The following is an 18,932-nucleotide window of genomic DNA, read 5'->3' as shown; positions in this document are numbered from 1 at the left end:
ACATGTAGCTTTTTTTAAATCTTAAAAAGAACGTTATTTTTTTAGTGGGTTTATATATGATACTTAATTAGGTATATATATAGTGGAAAATTATGTCATATAATGGATTCTAAGATCGACCTAACCCAAAAATCAGAAAAAGAACCCAAATTTTTTTCTTCTTCTCATAAAAGCAAATCATGAAGTGCTCTTATGATATAGGTCTTGACATTATTTGTACATAGCTCACATGATCAGCAGGAACCTACCAATTTGACCCTGCATACCGAGGGAATGTTGGGTGTCCCCAGTGATGTGCTAATAGAGACAATCATTTGCTTGTTCTTCAAATACTTGAAGGTAAAGCCACCATGAAACAGACACTATCAAACTAACCAGAAGCATCAAAATCATTAGTGCTATAAAAGCTTAGAATTACTTTATTCTATAGAGAGAGATATATATATATATATATCTGGCATTGTAGTTAACCTAATTGATTGATTTGCTCCCCATTGCAATGTATGAGCATGTGTTCATTATTCTCTAGAAGATGCCATTTTAGATGACCTGGGCTTCAACGGTAACATTTCTAAAAAAAAATTTGAGATCTTTAGACTGGGATTAATTATGAATTTTCAGTGCTTAACGACTTTTCCCCTCTTTTTCCAGTGCTAAAAGGTCAAAAAGCAATTTCAGGAAAAGAAAGAAAGGTAAAAGAGAAAAAGAATAAAAAGAAGAGAAAGTAATTTGTTCTTTAATTAATTAGGGTAATTGGGATTAGAGCGATTCTTAGGGTTTTCAATGAGCAAAAGTGAGATTTCTCTCGACCAAAAAGCTCTAAAGTTTTGGAAATAGAAATGTTTTTTTTTCTTTTTCTTTCTTTCTGTTGTCTTTTGTGGATCATCACAGTTTATTTATTTATTGATGATTTTAATTAATTATATAATCAATTTATAATAACCCGAAATCAGAAATGATTATTTTGATTAAACAAGTACCTGGATGAAGCATTGTTGGTTGGATTCTCTTGGGCACCACTGTGTTTGTGCGATCATGTGTCATGTGTCATGTGCACACCCTCTCTTGCTTTGTTGCATGCACAAGCTTTTTAAGTTATCTATAAAAAGAAAGATAAAAAGGTGAAAGCCAGGATCGAAATTAAGCAAAAGAAAAGCATTGCTGCAAGTGGAACGTTGTGGTTATTCCTTTTACTATTAATATTAGTGGTGTGAAAAAAAAAATTTCCTTAAAAAAAAAAACAATTAGAAGGTGTGATTTGTAATCTCTGGATGTCATGGTTTAAAAATTAAAAAGAAATTCTAATGCGTTTTTATAGGGTTAATTTCAATTTAGTACCATGAACTCTCATTCTTAAGACATATTTCCATGCACTCTCAATTTTAACAATCATATAATCTTTTTAATTTTTTGCAATCTGGTTTCAGTTGTCAAAATTTCCCTTAATTGTCTACGTGGTTGGCATGGGTCCCACCTTTTCATTGGTTTCAATGTCAATTGAAGGGTATTTTCGATCATGCCTAATATCTATTCTAATGAGAAATTTGTTAAAACACTATTTGTTAAAATTGAGAATGTATGAACAAACATGCCTTAAGGGTGAGAGTTCGGGTACTAAAGTCAAATTAACCCTTTTTTATAAGGTCCTTCAGAGTTTTGAAAAATTTAGGGAGAGGGGAAGCTACCCTATCCTAGGACTAGAACATACAAAGGCCTTCTAATCGTGATTAAAGTGGCAATTAACAAGCTAGATATATATATATATATATCTATAAGCAATGATAGTTTGCTAATTGAGAGTATTTTTCCTCTTCCCAACATTCCAATTATTATATGTGGTAATGATTTTTGGACCGCGAATTTAATTAACAGCATAATTAAGGCATAAGTTAGGATACTAATCATGTTTTGTATTTCCAAAATTAAACTCTCTCTAGCTCATCACATGGAGAAGGCTCTCTACTGTAGAATGTGGGCACAACATGCACCTTTTTAAATTTATTTATTTCCATTATATATAGGGTTTTCATCATTATTTGACCATCACCACACCACCGTAATCTAATCCATATCAAATTAAAACACCTTGCTTCAATTTTGTTCTGTTTACGATGGGCCTTGCCTTCCGTGGCTTTCTTTCCCAGTTGGGTTGGTGGAGCTTCCATTTAGTACCCTTCTGTTCCGCCGCAACGGAAGTTGTCCGGAGTTGCTTTCCAAATAATTTTCTTTGTCGTCGTGAAGATGCTGACCACGTAATTCCAACCGAAATTGAATGCCTTCCCTCCCTCTCTTTGACGGGAGGTGGATCCGTTGTCCCCAAATTTTGTGTCCCCATCATGTTCCTCTTCTAAATTTTCGACATCTGTTCTCTCACCTAATAGAGCCTAAGGCTGTCAACTCATATATAAAATTTAAAAAAAATAAAAAAAATTATCTAGGTTATAGAACATACCTATATTTTCCTCAACGTCCGTAACGAAGTCATCGAACCATAACCACCGATACACAACAATTTCTTCAGGTCGATTGCTAAGGAAGTATGTTCCTGACATCACCTTATCAGGTTCTGAAAAATCTCCAGCAATGACAGATGGAGAAAAAAGAGCATCTATTGGGAAACTTATAACATCTGCCGCCTCATAATCATCTAAGCAACAAACCCAGCAGAGTCAACAATTAGTTGCTGAATCAAAGTTTGTTAGTCATATTGTCAACTATTGTAGTAATTAGTTGATTTTTGTCCCAATGAAAGATGCTAATTCTACGACATTTACTGAGGACGCATTATTAACCATTTCTCTAATAAATGTGGATCCCATTTCCATATAGGGGAGTGCTAGCAACCTTCTCTCTAACCTTCTCTTTTGGACCTTCTCCCTTCTTCTCATGACCAGTGTCACTTTCCTTACACTAAAAACAATGTCATTAATGCATCACACAAACTAGTTTTTGTTTTCCAAGTTTACCCTTATTAAATGTATTAATTTTTTTTTTTTAATAACAAGCTAATTTTTTTTTATAACTTTCTTACCACCTTGTTAAAAATTAAATGAGAAAATANAAAACTAAAGTTTTTTTAAATTATTAATTTTTCCAAAGAGAAAGCATGTTTTGTTAAAAAAAAAAATAAATAAAGATGATAACAATGTCATGAAACAAACTTTTTTTTTATTTTTTTTAAATATGACGTTTTTATTATTATTTATTTTTTAACAATGTGCTAAAGAAGTTATAACAAAATTTGAATAAATTGAAGGAAATATAAAAGCCAATACATTTTAAAAGGGTAAACTTGGAAAACAAAAACTAAATTGTGAGATGCATTAATGACATTGTTTTAAGTGTAAGGAAAATGACATTTGTCATAAAGAGAAGGGAGAAGGTCCAAAAGAGAAGGTTAGAGAGAAGGTTGCTAGCATTTCTCTTTCCATATAAATGGACGGGTGCGTATCACTTTTATAAGAGAGGTGGTTAGTAAATGTGGTACAAATAACATTATTGGTCTTCTATATGCTTTGTATTGATTACCATTTCAAAGTAATGAAAAATATCTCACTTCTGATCATCGTCCATCCACATACCTTGGAGCACCATATTTGACTGACTTGTGTCAATTCTATCTTCTCGAGTACTCATCTTCTTTTCTTGCTCGTACACAACCTGAATGCCGTACTTTTTTACCTGAAACTCAAATCTCGTAAATACTGAAACAGTCACCCGATCGCCACGATCTAATAATTGACTTCCTAATAAACCCCAATGGCTTAACCATACCATGTCTTTCCCATAATCTGGAACGCCAAAGAATGAAGGGACATATACCCACTTCAAATTCTTTCCATTTTCATTACTGAATTTAACTGCAGTAACTATTGGGTTAGGTATTGATTCAACATTGGCATTGATGTTCTTAGGAGAATCACTGTTGGACTTTGCATAGACAGAGAAGACGTTCAAGCCCTGAATCTTGAGATGGCCACGTATAGGCACGGTTAAAGATATTGACGACTGTGTACTACTTCTACGGCTGAAACGGCCTGGAACCTCATTTCCAGGAAGAAATGTGCTGAATATACCATATTCATTCAGTCCCTATGCCAAGGAAATCAAAATATATTAGTGAAGTAAATCTTGTATATATAAAGACAGAAATATATGGGACGGGTGCATGTGCACCCTATGCGTCCATTTTTCTCATCACATGACACAAGGTTAGCGTGGCATGAGAGAGAGAGAGAGAGAGAGAGAGAGAGAGAGAGAGAGACCTGGATGGGATGCATCCTACTCTTCATCCAAGTTTTGAACACATGTAGGGTACTGTCCATCATAATGGTTTCCGTGGCTTTCAACTTGCCCAGGCTCAAAAGGTTGATCATTCTTTCATCAACTCTTTCAATGTGTTCTAACTTGAAGTAGTGCTCAATCTCAACTAGCTTGTAATTGGATTCATCCAAGATGATCTTTGGTTGGTACGACATTGATTGAAATGCTACTGTTTCCAATGATGTGCAACCATTTACTATCAATTCTGCCACAGGAGGTAGCCCTCGAAGTGACTCGAGTCTCGTACACTGTGAAAAAGAGAGTTCCTCGAGTCTCTTAAGGCCTCTGATGCAATCTGGTAGGCTAGAAATTGGATTACAGCTTAGATTTAATCTTTGCAATGAGAACAGGTTACCGAAACCCCGAGGAAAATCATAATCAGAGAGATTGCAGTCACTAAGACTTAATTCCACTAAATTGCATGGTAAATAACTAGTCCAATATGTCTCTGGATTTTTTCTTGGTTGTAATTTGACCTCCACAATCGTAGTGAGTAAGCAATATATTGGAACTCCATCTCCTTGAAGCACTTTCAGAGATTCCATTTTCCCCATCTCTACTGGAAACTCATTAAGACTTGAGCAACCAGATATGATAAGTGTTTCAAGGAATTTTAGCATAAAAATGTTCTTTGGGAGCTTTCTGATATTTTTGCAATCTTCCATATTCAAATAAACAAGTTTCTTTAGGTCTCCAATGGATTCAACATCAACCAAGTTTGTACAGTCTTTAAGAATAAGGCTTTCTACATTGGGGACGTGTGAAAAATCAGGGGTACCGGTAAGGCGATGGGAATTACTGAGGTTTAGGATCTTCAATGATGGAAGATACTGTTAAAATGCCAACAAAGAAAAAAAGGGAAAGAGTCGATCAAATCCTATAATTGTATAAAATATAAGCTTAAAAACGTTAAAGAAAAGAGAAATATATTGTCTTGATCCCATACCTTCTTTCCCTTCCAGACTTGTCTCAAGCTGCTATAGCACATTTCAAGAACAACCAGGCTTTCCAATGTAAGATCATTGGGTAGATAATCAAATGGAAACTCATTCCAACACAACCATCTTAGTTTTGTTGGAAATTCTGTGTAGCGTCCAATGAGACGTACATGACTAAGTTGGAGTAGTCTTAGTTTGTGCATGCTTGCAAATGCATCGGTTTCCAATGTTACCTCATTCGAATTTCTTGAAGGAGTGCAATATGCAGGATGCATTCCCATGTTCAGGACAAGGCCTTCAATTGTTTGTGTACCCTAATAAAATAAAAAAAATTAAATAAACACTTCTGTAAGTTGATTAACGAACACCGCACAGATGCATACAAAAGAAGTATTTCACAAAATATATCTTACATTCTTTTCTTTCAGTACTTTGAAAGAATCTTTATGATTCCACAATCTACTACGTTCCCCGGGCTCCTTTGATTCTAGGTGAACAATACCTCTTCCCATGTCCCGGATCATGTAATGCATATGCACCTTGTTATATTCATCAACTGTTACCAGACATCTATCAATGAGATTTTGAATGCCAACAATTGTGTAGAAGCCACAACTATCTAGTATTCTAACAATCACGTCTTTCTCCATTCCGATGAAGAAACATGCAATATGGAGGAATAAACTTCGATCATGTTCGTCTTGTAAAGAATCGTAGCTTATTCTGAGTTTATTCAATATTTCACCATTTGGAATGGCTTCCAATTTGTTTAATGCACTTTCCCATACAACTGTACTCTTCCCTGATAAAGAAGAACCCAAAATCTTCAAAGCTAATGGAAGTCCTCCGCTAAGGTTTACCACCCTTTCTGAAAGTTCCATGTAATCTTTTTCGGGATGGTCTTGCCCGAATGCATGCCAACTGAAGAGCTCCAGTGACTCATTGCTACTAAAAGTTTCAAGGTTATGCACCTTAATGGCTTGGTGGCTAGCATTTAACAAAGCTGCGTGGCTAGTTGTGATGATGATTTTGCTTCCTGGACAAAACTGGCCTTGCATCCTAAGTACTGCATCTAATTGTTCGACATGATCCACATCATCGAAAACGAGAAGAACTCTCTTAGAGCTAAGAGCATCTTCAATCTTAATTATTCCCTCGCTAATATTCCCTACTTTCACTCTTTTGCCATTCAGAACATCAGAAAGAAGTTTCTTCTGTATTTGTACTAAACCATTGGTTTGCTTTGAATGTTCTTTGATATTTTCCAGGAAACTGCTTCCCTTATACCTTTTGAAATTTATATTGTAAACGAATTTTGCAAGGGTTGTCTTCCCTATTCCACGCATCCCATAAATGAGAAGTACTCTAACTTTAGTTGATCCATCATGTAACCATAAATTAATATCTTGAACTCGAGAATGGATTCCAATCAGGTGTGGGCAGTGGCGGATCCACCTTGGGACAAGAGGGGTCGGACGACCCCTTGGAAGGCTGGAAATTTGGCAAGGGAGTCCATGAAAGCCCCCTTGGACAGTTGCTGGAAGCCCCCTTGTATGCACACAATGTGCTCGACGAAATGCCCAAACGAAATGTCCTGCGCAGCTGCGCTGCGCATAATTTTTTTTTAAAACGAGCCTTGCCAAACGACGTCGTTTGGTCCAAGGCTCAGTCAAATTTTTTTTAATTGACCTGGCCTCAAAACGACGTCGTTTTGGGCCAGGTTTAAAAAAAAAAAAAAAAAAAAAAAACAGAACAGCAAACGAAAGCAGCAGCTCTGCACAGATTCATTTTCTCCCCCAATTCCACAGCCCCTCTTCCCATCCTCTCAAACCCTAACCTCCCAACCTTGGACAACCATTTCAGAAATTTTACACTAAGCCCCCTTGGCTACATAATCCTGGATCCGCCACTGGGTGTGGGGCAACATTGAATGCAGTCCGACTTAATTTGCCTTCAATCACCTTAACAATTTTCTTGATGAATTTTGACTCGTGCCTAGAAAATTGCAATCAAGATGGAAAACAAGGGAAACATAATTAAATTGTAAAGTCTCATGGAAACAACATGCCAAAATTCTACGTACCACAATTAATCTTTTATTTATTTGTACAGAGTGGGGTGGGGGAATTGAACTCATGTACAGAGTGAGGAGCACATCCGCTCTAACAAAGTTGGCTAAGTCCATGTCTGCACCTCAATTAATCATTTAAATTTAATAAGTACAAAAATGAAACTTTGTAAAAATAATTTATAAACCTTATGGCAATTTTGTGTCTTTCTCCTCATTATCTATTTTTTTATTTTTTATTACAAACGATATTCTACCTTAAACTAATCTAATTACGAAAAAGGGGATTCGAATTCGGATGCAGAGTGGCGAGCACGTCCTCTCTCTAGCCAATTTGACTAAGTCTATCTCTGCCTCCTCATCATTATCTTTGATACGCATATGAACAATATGTTTCAAGTACCAAAATTGCCCATGAGATGTGTTATTTTTTATATGTTTATTTGGTACTATTGATAGACTAAATTGGGACAAATAACGTTAGGTGAAAGTCAATGTTCAGGTACCAATTAAAAACAAATCATATAATATTATATTTGGGAACACAAAAAAGAGAGAAAAATAGCACCAAATAGCCTCTATCTATAAATTTTTTACCAATTAATCTGGAAGGAGATATAATATAATCCAAGGTCATATATATAATTCTCTTTTTAAAAAAATGCATATATGTACGAGTTGTAATAAAGAAATTAATTAATTACCCATCAGCTTGATTTTGCAAGACCATCCCGGCTAGATCTGCAACTTCAGTAAGTGCAGCCCTCCGTTTCTCCACCTTGACCTTCAAGGACCCATTTTTTACAAAAGCTGTTGCAAGACTTGCCGTCGGCTTCCTCACTTGAGATGGGTCTACGTCGTAGAAGACTGGTAAAACTACGTGATCCGACGTCCTTTTGCGTTAGGATCATGACAAGTTCGTCAAGGCACCATCGGGAAGACGCGTAGTTTTTTGAAAACACAATGACAGAACTTCGCGATTGCTGGATGGCTTTCTGCAGTTCAGGCTTGATATCTTCTCCTCTTTCGAGTTCATCGTCATCTCTAAATGTGCGAAAGCCTGCATTTATGAAGGCTGTGTAGAGATGATCAGTAAAAGTCTTGCGAGTGTCTTCGCCTCTGAAACTCAAGAACACGTCATAGCTGTGTGGAGGAAGAGCCATCGAATAACATGCGAATCTCTGCCCTTGAAATGAAGATGTGCGTACTAATTTTTAGAAGGAACTGATCATAGGTTGGAACCACAAACTTTTATTTTTCCAGTTATGTATTCTAGGAACAAGATATGCAAATGTCAATGACGCCTTTAGGAATATCTGGTGGCAATGATTTCACCGACCATGATGAATAAAGAATGCAGTTCTTTTATTCATTATTTTCTGACCTGGTGCAAGTAGAGTGAATGGTTGCTTGCTACGATACGACTAAGCCAAGTTTATTATTATTATTATTTGTCTTTAAATGAGTTGTTGTAGTCAATACTTTCTGGAAAGTCAGCTAGCGGGTTTTTAATCCCAAATGCCCTCATAAGTAATATGACATTCATTGGCTGGCAACTTCTTGGAGAAATGCCATCAAATTATTTGTTCATTAATTTTCTTCACCAAATGAGGTGGAAATTATGTTATTTATTTAAATCCCTCAGCTCACAAACCTTAAGTCGAATAAGAAAATGTGATTGTAAAACGAAACATAAAATGTTAATTGAAGAATAAAAGACTCACAAGTGTAGTGGTTTGGAGTAATTACTCCAGCATGCAATATTTTGGATTCGAATATTAGCAACTGTGTAGTGTACGTGAATTTAATATACTATCGTCTCTCTCAATGAAAATAGTCCTAAAAAAAATTGTTAATTGACAAGGGATGACCTGTGGAGTATTTCTACAGTCATACTTTATGAACTGCTCTCTTTTCGTAACATTTCTTATTCTGATCAACCAGCACAGCATGCATGAATTAAATTGACTCCAATACACAGGAAAACGACAACGTTTAGTATCCAGCTCATAATATCGTATCCTTCAGTTTGAATCAAGTGATGCGCCTAAGGTAATTGAAGTCAGATGCAAAATGGTTAGTAATATAATCTGCAGTTGGCCCTGGCGTAGAGTGAGTGATGAAGTACGTTCCTCTACGATCCCACTTAAACCCATACACCGACTCTTCTCCAGCAATCACATTTGGATAAAAAGGATCTTCCGTGTAGCTCCTCCAGCTCCTTTCTCCTTGCTCGTACACAACCTGGATCCCACATTTCTTTACCAAAATCTCCGGTTTCGGAAGCACCAAAAAATCCACTTCATCGCCCCCTCGCAATTGATCCCCGAACCTCCAATGGCTCAGCCATGTCACATCCTCTCCGTCGCTCGGGACGCCATAGTACAGCGGGCCGTAGGTCCACGCCACGCCGCTAGTCTTATTGTCGACTTGACCCATTATAGGTCTAAGTGATGAATCCCTAGCACTGTAACTGTACCTAGGAGTGTCGGATTTTGTATAGACCGCGAAGACGTTCAAGCCTCTGATCTTGAGGTTGGGAAGTAAAGGCACGGTGTAAGATATTGAGACTCCATCTATGTAGTGGATGAACTCTCTTGGAACCTGGTCTCCGGGAAGAAATGTGCTGAATATACCATTTTCATACAATGCCTATTCCATGGAGAAAAAAAAAATAATAATAATAAACAAAATCATATATTGGTCAAGAACACTTGCAATATGAGCAAACTAGCATACATGACAGTAAATTCGCGTATTATACGCATAGGTATATGTAATTTTTGAAAACACTCACGTTTTCCGTATTTTACTAACTATACCTTGATGGGTTGCTTCGTCTTCTCAGTCTCAGCAGCATTGACAAGCGCATCATGTGTGGTGTCCATAATAATTCGCATGGATGCCCAGTTGGTCAAGCACAAAAGTTTGATCATTTCTGCATCGTCAAATGCATCAATGGTTTCAAACTTGAAGCAGCCCTGAAGTAGAGCTAGCTTCCAGTTGGATCCGATGACGAAGCGGGTGGGTCGGTATGAAATCGATTGATACGATATTTTCTCCAATGAGCTGCATCCGGAGATTACAATACGTTCTCCTACCTTGGGTAGCCTTACAAGGTATCTCAGCCTTGTGCATTGAGAAAAAGAAAGTGTATAGAGCTTCGTAAGACCTCTAATACAATTTGGTAGGCTCTGAAGTAGGTTACCGCTTAGGTCTAAGTTTCGCAATGAGGATAGGTTTTTAAATGCCCCAGGAAAATCATCATCAGAAAGATTGCAATGTCCAAGGCTTAAATCTACTAAGTTGCTTGGCAAATAAGAAGTCCAAAACAATTCTGGAATACTTTGTTGCCCTAGTGGGATCAATTGATGAAATGGAACGCCATCCGCCCGAAAAACTTTTAAAGATTTCATGTTCCTCATGTCCACTGGAAAATCATTAAGATTTGAGCAACCAGAAATAATCAATTTTTCAAGGAGTTCTAGGCCAGAAATGTCCGGCAGCTTTCTAACATTTTTGCAATCTTCCATATTCACCTCACTCAGTTTCTCTAGGTTACCAATGGATTCATGGACATCAACCAAGCTTAGACAATCTTTCATAATCAGAACCTCTAGATTCGGAACAAACGAAAAGTCAGGGGTTTCTGTAAGATCATGAGAATGGCTAAGATTTATGATCTTCATTGTTGGGAGATACTGTCCAAAAAAATACATAAATAACAAAGAGGGAAACAGTTAATTCTTATAATTTATAAATGCAAAATCCAGCATCGAAAACCTGACAAAAAGGAAAGCATAATGTATAGAGTTAACATACCTCAGTTCTCTGATTCCAAACTCGTCTCAAACTGCTATAGCACATTTCAAGAACAATCAAACTCTTCAATGGAAAATCATTGGGTAAAAATTCCAACTGAGATTGATGCCAACTCAGCCATCTTAATCCTTTAGGAAATTCTTGATAGTTTCCTTGGAGTTGTACATGACTAAGTTGGAGTAACATTAGTCTCTTCATCCTTGCAAATGCATTGGTTTCTAAGGGTGGCTTATAATCTGACCTCAAGAGAACACTGTATCCAGGGTGCATACGCATGTCCAGGATAAGACCTTCAACATTTTTTGTACCCTAGTAATCATCACAAAAATTTCAAAGTAAAATATTTGGATAAGTAACCAAAATGGATGCACAAAAGTTAAACATACACAAAAGAAGTATGTTTCTCTTACACTCTGCTCTGTCAATACTTCGTAAGAATCCTTAGGATTCCATAATCGACTGCGTTGCCCTGGCTGCCTGGATTCTAAGCGAACAATTCCCCTTCCCATGTCACGAATCATGTGATTCATTTGCAACTTGTTGCATCGATCAATTCTTATCAAACATCTATCAAGGAGATTTTGAATGGCAATAATTGTTTGGAAACCACAACCATCTAGTATTTTAACGATGACGTCATTGTCCATTCCAACAAAAAAGCATGCAACATGAAGGAATAAATTTCGATCATGGTCATCTTGCAAAGAGTCATAGCTTATTCTGAGTTTGTTCATGATTTCATCGTTCGGGAAAGCTTCTAATTTTTGTAATTGACTTTTCCATAGATCCATGCTTTGCCCTGATAAAGAAGAACCCAAAGTTTTAAGAGCTAAGGGAAGTCCTCCGCAGTGGTCTACAAACTTCTTGGAAATTTCCATGAAACTTTCAGTTGGACGGTCCTTTCCAAAAGCATGCCAACTAAAGAGCTCCAGTGATTCGCCGTCAGTGAAAGTTCTGATGCCATGCACCTTAATAACTCGGTAACGATCAGCTCTTAACAACCCTACATTGCTAGTTGTTATGATGATTCTACTTCCCGGATAACACCGATCTTTCATCCCAAGTACTACATCCAATAATTGGTCCATATGATCCACATCATCAAGAACAAGAAGGATTCTTTTAGAGCTAATGGCATCTTCAACCTTAGTTATTCCCTCACTGACACCGCTTATTTTCACTTCTCTTCCATCCAAAATGTCACTCAGAAGTTGTTTTTGTACTTGAACTAAGCCATTGGATTGTTCTGAACTTCCTTTGATATTTTCAAGGAAACTGCTTGCTTCAAATCTTCTGAAGTTTGAATTATAAACGGATTTGGCAACGGTTGTCTTCCCTGTTCCTCGCATGCCATAAATTGCATGTATCCCAACATCATTCGATTCATCTTGTAACCATAAGTTCGAATTAATTTCTTCAACTAGATAGTCCATTCCGATCAAGTGTTGGGCAACATTTAATGGCCTGCGACTTAACTTGTCTTCAATCACTTTAACAATTTTCTGGATAAACTTCGCCTCATGCCTATATATATATATATATATATATATATAGAATATTCAAATCACAATGAAGAATAAATCCGACACGTATGTCTGGACTAATATTGTTAAACTGTAAAGTTCCATGGAAATAATATGACACCTAAAACCATAACACATGAAAGAAATATAGCTAGCACAGATTTGTTTTCTGATCTTCATAATGCTGAATTATCTCCTTCATTACTTAAGTGAAAATTTTCTTGTGATGAAAGAAACCTCCCCATTTTTGAATATAAATATATATATATATATATATATATATATATATATATTAGATACACTGTCTTTTAGTTAAAAAAATAAAAAATTTGAACCTTGACGGTGATACATTGCTTGTTTTTATTAAATCAATTGAAAGGTATATTAAATTCCTGCGAAAACACCGGCTATTAAAATAGAAAATATGACATATCAAGCCCTTTTATTATGTCATTTGCTTAGTTGAACCCTAATCACCGAATTACGATTGGTTGGAGGCAAGAAAAAATGAGTTTGAAGAGCAAAAACTCGAATTTTTCTAAAATAAATATTACGTACCCATCAGCTTCGTTTTGTAAGACCATCCCTGCTAGATCTGCAACTTCTGTAAGTGCTGCCCTCCATCTCTTTATATCGTCCATCGACTCATGTGTTTCGTGTTCGTGTCTGGCGAATGCCGTTGCAAAACTCCCCTTCTGTTTCCTCACCTGGGATGGAAGGACATCATAAAATACTGGCAAAACGACATGGTTGGAGTCAGGGGTCCTCTTGCGATCCAGGATCATCACCAGCTCGTCAAGGCACCAAAGCGAAGACGCGTACTCTCTTGAGAACACAATGACAGAACATTTTGACTCTTTTATAGCTCTCAGTAATTCCGGCTTAATATTTTCTCCTCTCCTTAGTTCATCGTCATCTCGGAATGTGCGAAGGCCTGCCCTCACAAAGGCTGTATAGAGGTGGTCAGTAAAAGTCCTGCGAGTGTCTTCGCCTCTGAAACTCAAGAACACGTCATAACTAGATGGATGAGAAGGGCCCGAAGGCGAGGTGGCACCATTATTACCACCATATAAATTGCCAATGCCCTTATCATTATCATTAGGACTACTACCGCCGCTGCCTGGTGGAGGAGGTGGGGAAGTTGTGCCAGAATCAAGGTTACGAGATTGAGAAGCGTAACGCTCCTCCAAAGACAGCCATGCAGTCCGTGAACTAGTGGCGATAGCCACAACAGACAAAACAGAGGGAGCAAGCGAGGCATTGATCCAACTTTGGACCATCCGATCCTCTCTAATCCACCGGTCATATGCGGGATCAACGGTGAAGGTTATTTTTCCTTGATGATCGGTGACATAATAGTCAGGGCAAGGCTTGGTCCCGTCCACATAACCCATGAGGTTTCGACTTTGTAAGATGGGAACAATTTGGGCAAGCCAATGAGGATAATTGGTGCCATCGAGTTTGATGGGAAGTGAACTGGCAGCATCCGACCCACGAGACGTTGAGGAGGAAGAAGACATGATAAAGGACTGAAGAAGGAGGAGAAGTACAAACAGCTTGTCGTGGTGTCTTTCTGTTGAAAGATGATGGTGTATATATACAAACAGCTCATGCTCATGAATGAATTTTCTATATTAATTATACAGGCCTTCCTTCAAAATTAAAAATGAAAAATACCCAAATAAAAAATTGGAGGCCGGTTTGAGTTGAATGATTGGAAGTGTTTTAAAAAAATAAAAAATAACAAAATTATTGGATGAGCACAATCTCCATCTAATTAAGGAGAAGCACCTCTTGATGCTTCCGGGGTCAACATGATTACTGGTTGGCTGGCTCCCTCCAATACGACATCAATTATTCGGATTAAGGAACTATACGTTACTTCAAACTCTGAACATGGAATCCCTGAGTCTATGAAAAGAGTTGCAACAACTCAGAACTCAATCAAATTAAATAATGTATTCCAATTACGCGTTATAGGAAAGTCTCTACTAAATTTTTCTCGAAAGGAAATAAAAAGAACTATATATTACTTCAACCTCTGACCATGGAATCCCTGAGTCTATGAAAAGAGTTGCAACAACTCAAAACTCAATCAAATTAAATAATATCCCAATTACGCGTTATAGGAACTCTACCTAAATTGTTATCGAAAGGAAATAAAAGGAACTATATGTTACTTCAACCTCTGACCATGGAATCCCTAAGTCTATGAAAAGAGAACACCTGGCAACAACTCAGAACTCAATCAAATTAAATAATATATCCCAATTACGCGTTATAGGAAAGTCTCTACCTAAATTTTTCTCAAAAGGAAATAAAGGGAACTATATGTTACTTCAACCTCTGACCATGGAATCCCTAAGTCTATGAAAAGAGTTGCAACAACTCAAAACTAAATCAAATTAAATAATATATCCCAATTACGCGTTATAGGAAAGTCTCTACCTAAATTTTTCTCGAAAGGAAATAAAAAGGACTATATGTTACTTCAACCTCTGACCATGGAATCCCTAAGTCTATGAAAAGAGAACACCTGGCAACAACTCATAACTCAATCAAATTAAATAATATATCCCAATTACGCGTTATAGGAAAGTCTCTACCTATTTTTCTCGAAAGGAAATAAAAAGGACTATATGTTATTTCAACCTCTGACCATGGAATCCCTAAGTCTATGAAAAGAGAACACCTGGCAACAACTCAGAACTCAATCAAATTAAATAATATATCCCAATTACGCGTTATAGAAAAGTCTCTACCTAAATTTTTCTCAAAAGGAAATAAAGGGAACTATATATATGTTACTTCAACCTCTGACCATGGAATCCCTAAGTCTATGAAAAGAGTTGCAACAACTCAGAACTAAATCAAATTAAATAATATATCCCAATTACGCGTTATAGGAAAGTCTCTACCTAAATTTTTCTCGAAAGGAAATAAAAAAGGCTATATGTTACTTCAACCTCTGACCATGGAATCCCTAAGTCTATGAAAAGAGAACACCTGGCAACAACCCAGAACTCAATCAAATTAAATAATATATCCCAATTACGCGTTATAGGAAAGTCTCTACCTAAATTTTTCTTAAAAGGAAATAAAGGGAACTATATGTTACTTCAACCTCTGACCATGGGATCCCCTGAGTCTATGAAAAGAGTTGCAACAACTCAGAACTAAATCAAATTTAATAATATATCCCAATTACGCGTTATAGGAAAGTCTCTACTTAAATTTTTCTCGAAATGGAATAAAAGGAACTATGTGTTACTTCAACCTCTAACCATGAAATCCATAAGTCTATGAAAAGAGAACACCTGGCAACAACTCAGAACTCAATCAAATTAAATAATATATCCCAATTTATAAAGATAAATATTATATCCCAATTTCCTCCTACTATACAATGGGAGAAACTTCTAGTCGATAAGCAAAAGTAAAATTTAACCAACAGTACATCAAATAATTTTCTTAACATCTCATCATAATTTTTGCCAACTGCATGCATCGATAATGTGCTTGCACCAATTGCATCCACTAGTCCAAAGCACTGTGGTATGACCGAAAAATAGGTGTAAAGCATTGGATGGTACATATTTATATCTAGCTATAACAAGGACGGAACCAAGAAATTTCACACGAGGATGTTAAAATCTTTTTTTTCCCTCTATTATATGAATGGACTTATTTTATTTTAAAAAAAACTGGCACTGGACTCCCTTGTGTACCAATATACATGAAGTGAAGTCCGTCAATATAAGTGCCAAAGTTACAGTCTTTTAGTGTAGAAATCAAACCAAACCGTTTGGATTGATTGGATTTGACTGATTTGGATGATTTATGGTTTAGAAAATTTGCTTTGGCAGAGGAAACTTTATTATTATTACATTGGAAACGAAAAGAAAATTACAGTTCTGTGATATACAGAATGATATAACATCTCAATATATAAGTTTTAGTGTCCAAAAGAGCTAGAGGAAGATCATATATACTTAGGTGACCGCTCTAAATCGTATAAGTCCACACGATGCATGACAAACGCAGGATGTCATACTACTGACTTATTTAAACCATAACAATGCCAGTTTGGCATTACTTATTTAGGGTGATAAGTGATTTTTTTATTTATTTAAAATTTTGAGAAGTCTAGCCCGTTTGGTAAACTATGAGAAAATCACTTATTGTTAAAAATTGTTGTGAGAGAAAGCTATAAGAAAAAGCAGCTAATGTGAGGTGCTTTCATTTTCTGATTATACAATAATCAGTTTTGAAGAGGCACTGGGTTTAATGATTATGCGGCAATCATTCTCTGATTATGTGGGAATCAGTACCAACAACACTTTTAGCAAAAAGTTTACCAAACGCCAAACTGTTTTCTCTCTCAGCAAATCTGACAGCGATTATTTTCACAGCACAGCAATGCCAAACTGGCCTTAAGCACAAATTATTACATTAATCCAAATTAGTTGACAAGATTCACCCTGAATTCCTCTGAACCCGGGACAAGATTTGTGGAAATTTTAACATCACACCGATGCTAGGCTCACTTACTAATACTATAGCCTATTTTCCAAATTAAGGAAAAAGGACACAAGACTTTCTGCTGAAATTTTGGCTAGGTCTCTCCTAAAAAATGGACATTTCCCAACGATTTATGATAGAATTAGGGTTTGGAGAAAAATAATCCTTGTTGGGAAAAGAATTATTTTTCTAATTTTAGAATATTTAAATCAATTAGGAATTTAATGAAAATCAAATTCCTAATTCAAAGTAAAAATCCCTAAATCAAATAATCATCAAATAAAAGGAAATATTTGACCAGGGTTTGGCTAAAATTCGGTTCCCACAATGACGACATCAATAATATATATATATTGTTGTAAAATGAACTGGGATATGTACGAATATTGAGTTGCACGTAAAGTAGATGAGACACAGCATTTAATGAGGTTCGGCTATGCCTACGTCCTCGGAGAGCAGCAGCAGTAACTTTTCACTATGTAAGAATAATAAGGCTACAACTTTAGTGTTTACAATATGTATGCCTCACTCAATTTTCTCTCTTGGAGAATCTCTCTTGCTCTCTTTCCTCTCAACTCACTCACCTCATTCTTCCTTCTCTTCCTCTTCTCTATGTGTGTTTACAAGCAAATATAATGCCTATTTATAGGCAAAGCAAATGGAATTAATGGAGACATAATGATTTATCCTCAACCCATTATCTCATCTTTTGACTAATACCTACTAACTTTATCTCCACTAATTCCCACTAATTTTACCTAATTATCTCCACTAATTCCCACCTAATTTTACCTAATGTGGGATTCATTTATTTTATAATACTCCCCCTTGAAGACCACATGTGATATGTTAGTTACATCATTAAAGACTTGCTTGGAGAAAACCCAGTGAGGTAGAAAACTGATGGAAGGAAGAAAGAAGAGTACAACAATCTGTACAGCATACTTCTGGATGCTCCCCCTGATTAATATCTCCCCCTGATGTCTTCATGACTATCTTTTGGAGTGAGAATCTTTCGGAGTGAGTGGAGGATGTAGCCATTAACAATTCTCGTAGTTGAGTAAGTAAATATATTTCCAGTGAGCTATCTCTATGTAAATCATAGAAATTTTCAGAGTCCGCGTTTCCAACAAAACTTGGGCTATTTGTAAGTTCACTTGAAAGAATATGCCCGTACATGGTGTTATGCGGAGATAGCATCAAATATACCTCACATCATCCCAAAATGATGGTGATGGAGTTGAGCCCTATCTGGAAAATATGATGTCCGGTCCAATATACTTCCGGAAAAATCCTTAAAGTGTCCAACGGATAATCCTCATAAAAATGCTTCAATACTTTCTTAGTATAAGCAAGAATCTCGTTGGCATAATGCTCGATCTTTAAGTCGAGACAAATATTTCTTGAACTCTTCAGAAGCTTTAATGTGTTGCAAACATATTATAATCAATATACTCACTGAGGCAATTTATGTACATTAACATTGAGTACAGATTTTGTGCTTCAGGCACATGTCATTCAGGGACTTGCTTCATGCAATTTCAATCCTTTCAAGGATTTTGTTTAAAGGGATTAAACTTTATGACACATTATATAGCTTTAACCCAGCTATTTATACATCTTTAGGGAATCACTTCAGGTGATATGCTCTGTGCATTTAATAACCCTTAAAGATAACATGTTGGTCTCCGTAAATGTGCAATAAAGGGGCACAATTGAATCTATAAATATGGAGAA

General features: G+C 36.5%; 1 protein-coding gene and 1 pseudogene across 1 annotated transcript; both read right to left on the bottom strand.

Annotated features, from left to right (window-relative positions):
* Window positions 1–3,552: 3,552 nt before the first annotated feature.
* LOC117638606 lies at window positions 3,553–8,492 on the bottom strand (annotated as a pseudogene).
* An 871-nt stretch (window positions 8,493–9,363) lies between these two features.
* LOC117638605 (disease resistance protein RUN1-like) lies at window positions 9,364–14,194 on the bottom strand. The gene is made up of 5 exons (XM_034373704.1): window positions 13,233–14,194; window positions 11,562–12,675; window positions 11,152–11,460; window positions 10,152–11,030; window positions 9,364–9,981 (listed from the first exon to the last, which is right to left on the bottom strand). Exons 1-5 carry the CDS (start codon window positions 14,192–14,194, stop codon window positions 9,364–9,366), a joined length of 3,882 nt encoding a protein of 1,293 aa, XP_034229595.1.
* Window positions 14,195–18,932: the final 4,738 nt, after the last annotated feature.

This window comes from Prunus dulcis, chromosome 8 (assembly GCF_902201215.1).
Source record: "Prunus dulcis chromosome 8, ALMONDv2, whole genome shotgun sequence".
In the NCBI taxonomy this organism is placed as follows: domain Eukaryota; kingdom Viridiplantae; phylum Streptophyta; class Magnoliopsida; order Rosales; family Rosaceae; genus Prunus; species Prunus dulcis.
This window is presented reverse-complemented; position numbering and strand designations above follow the sequence as displayed.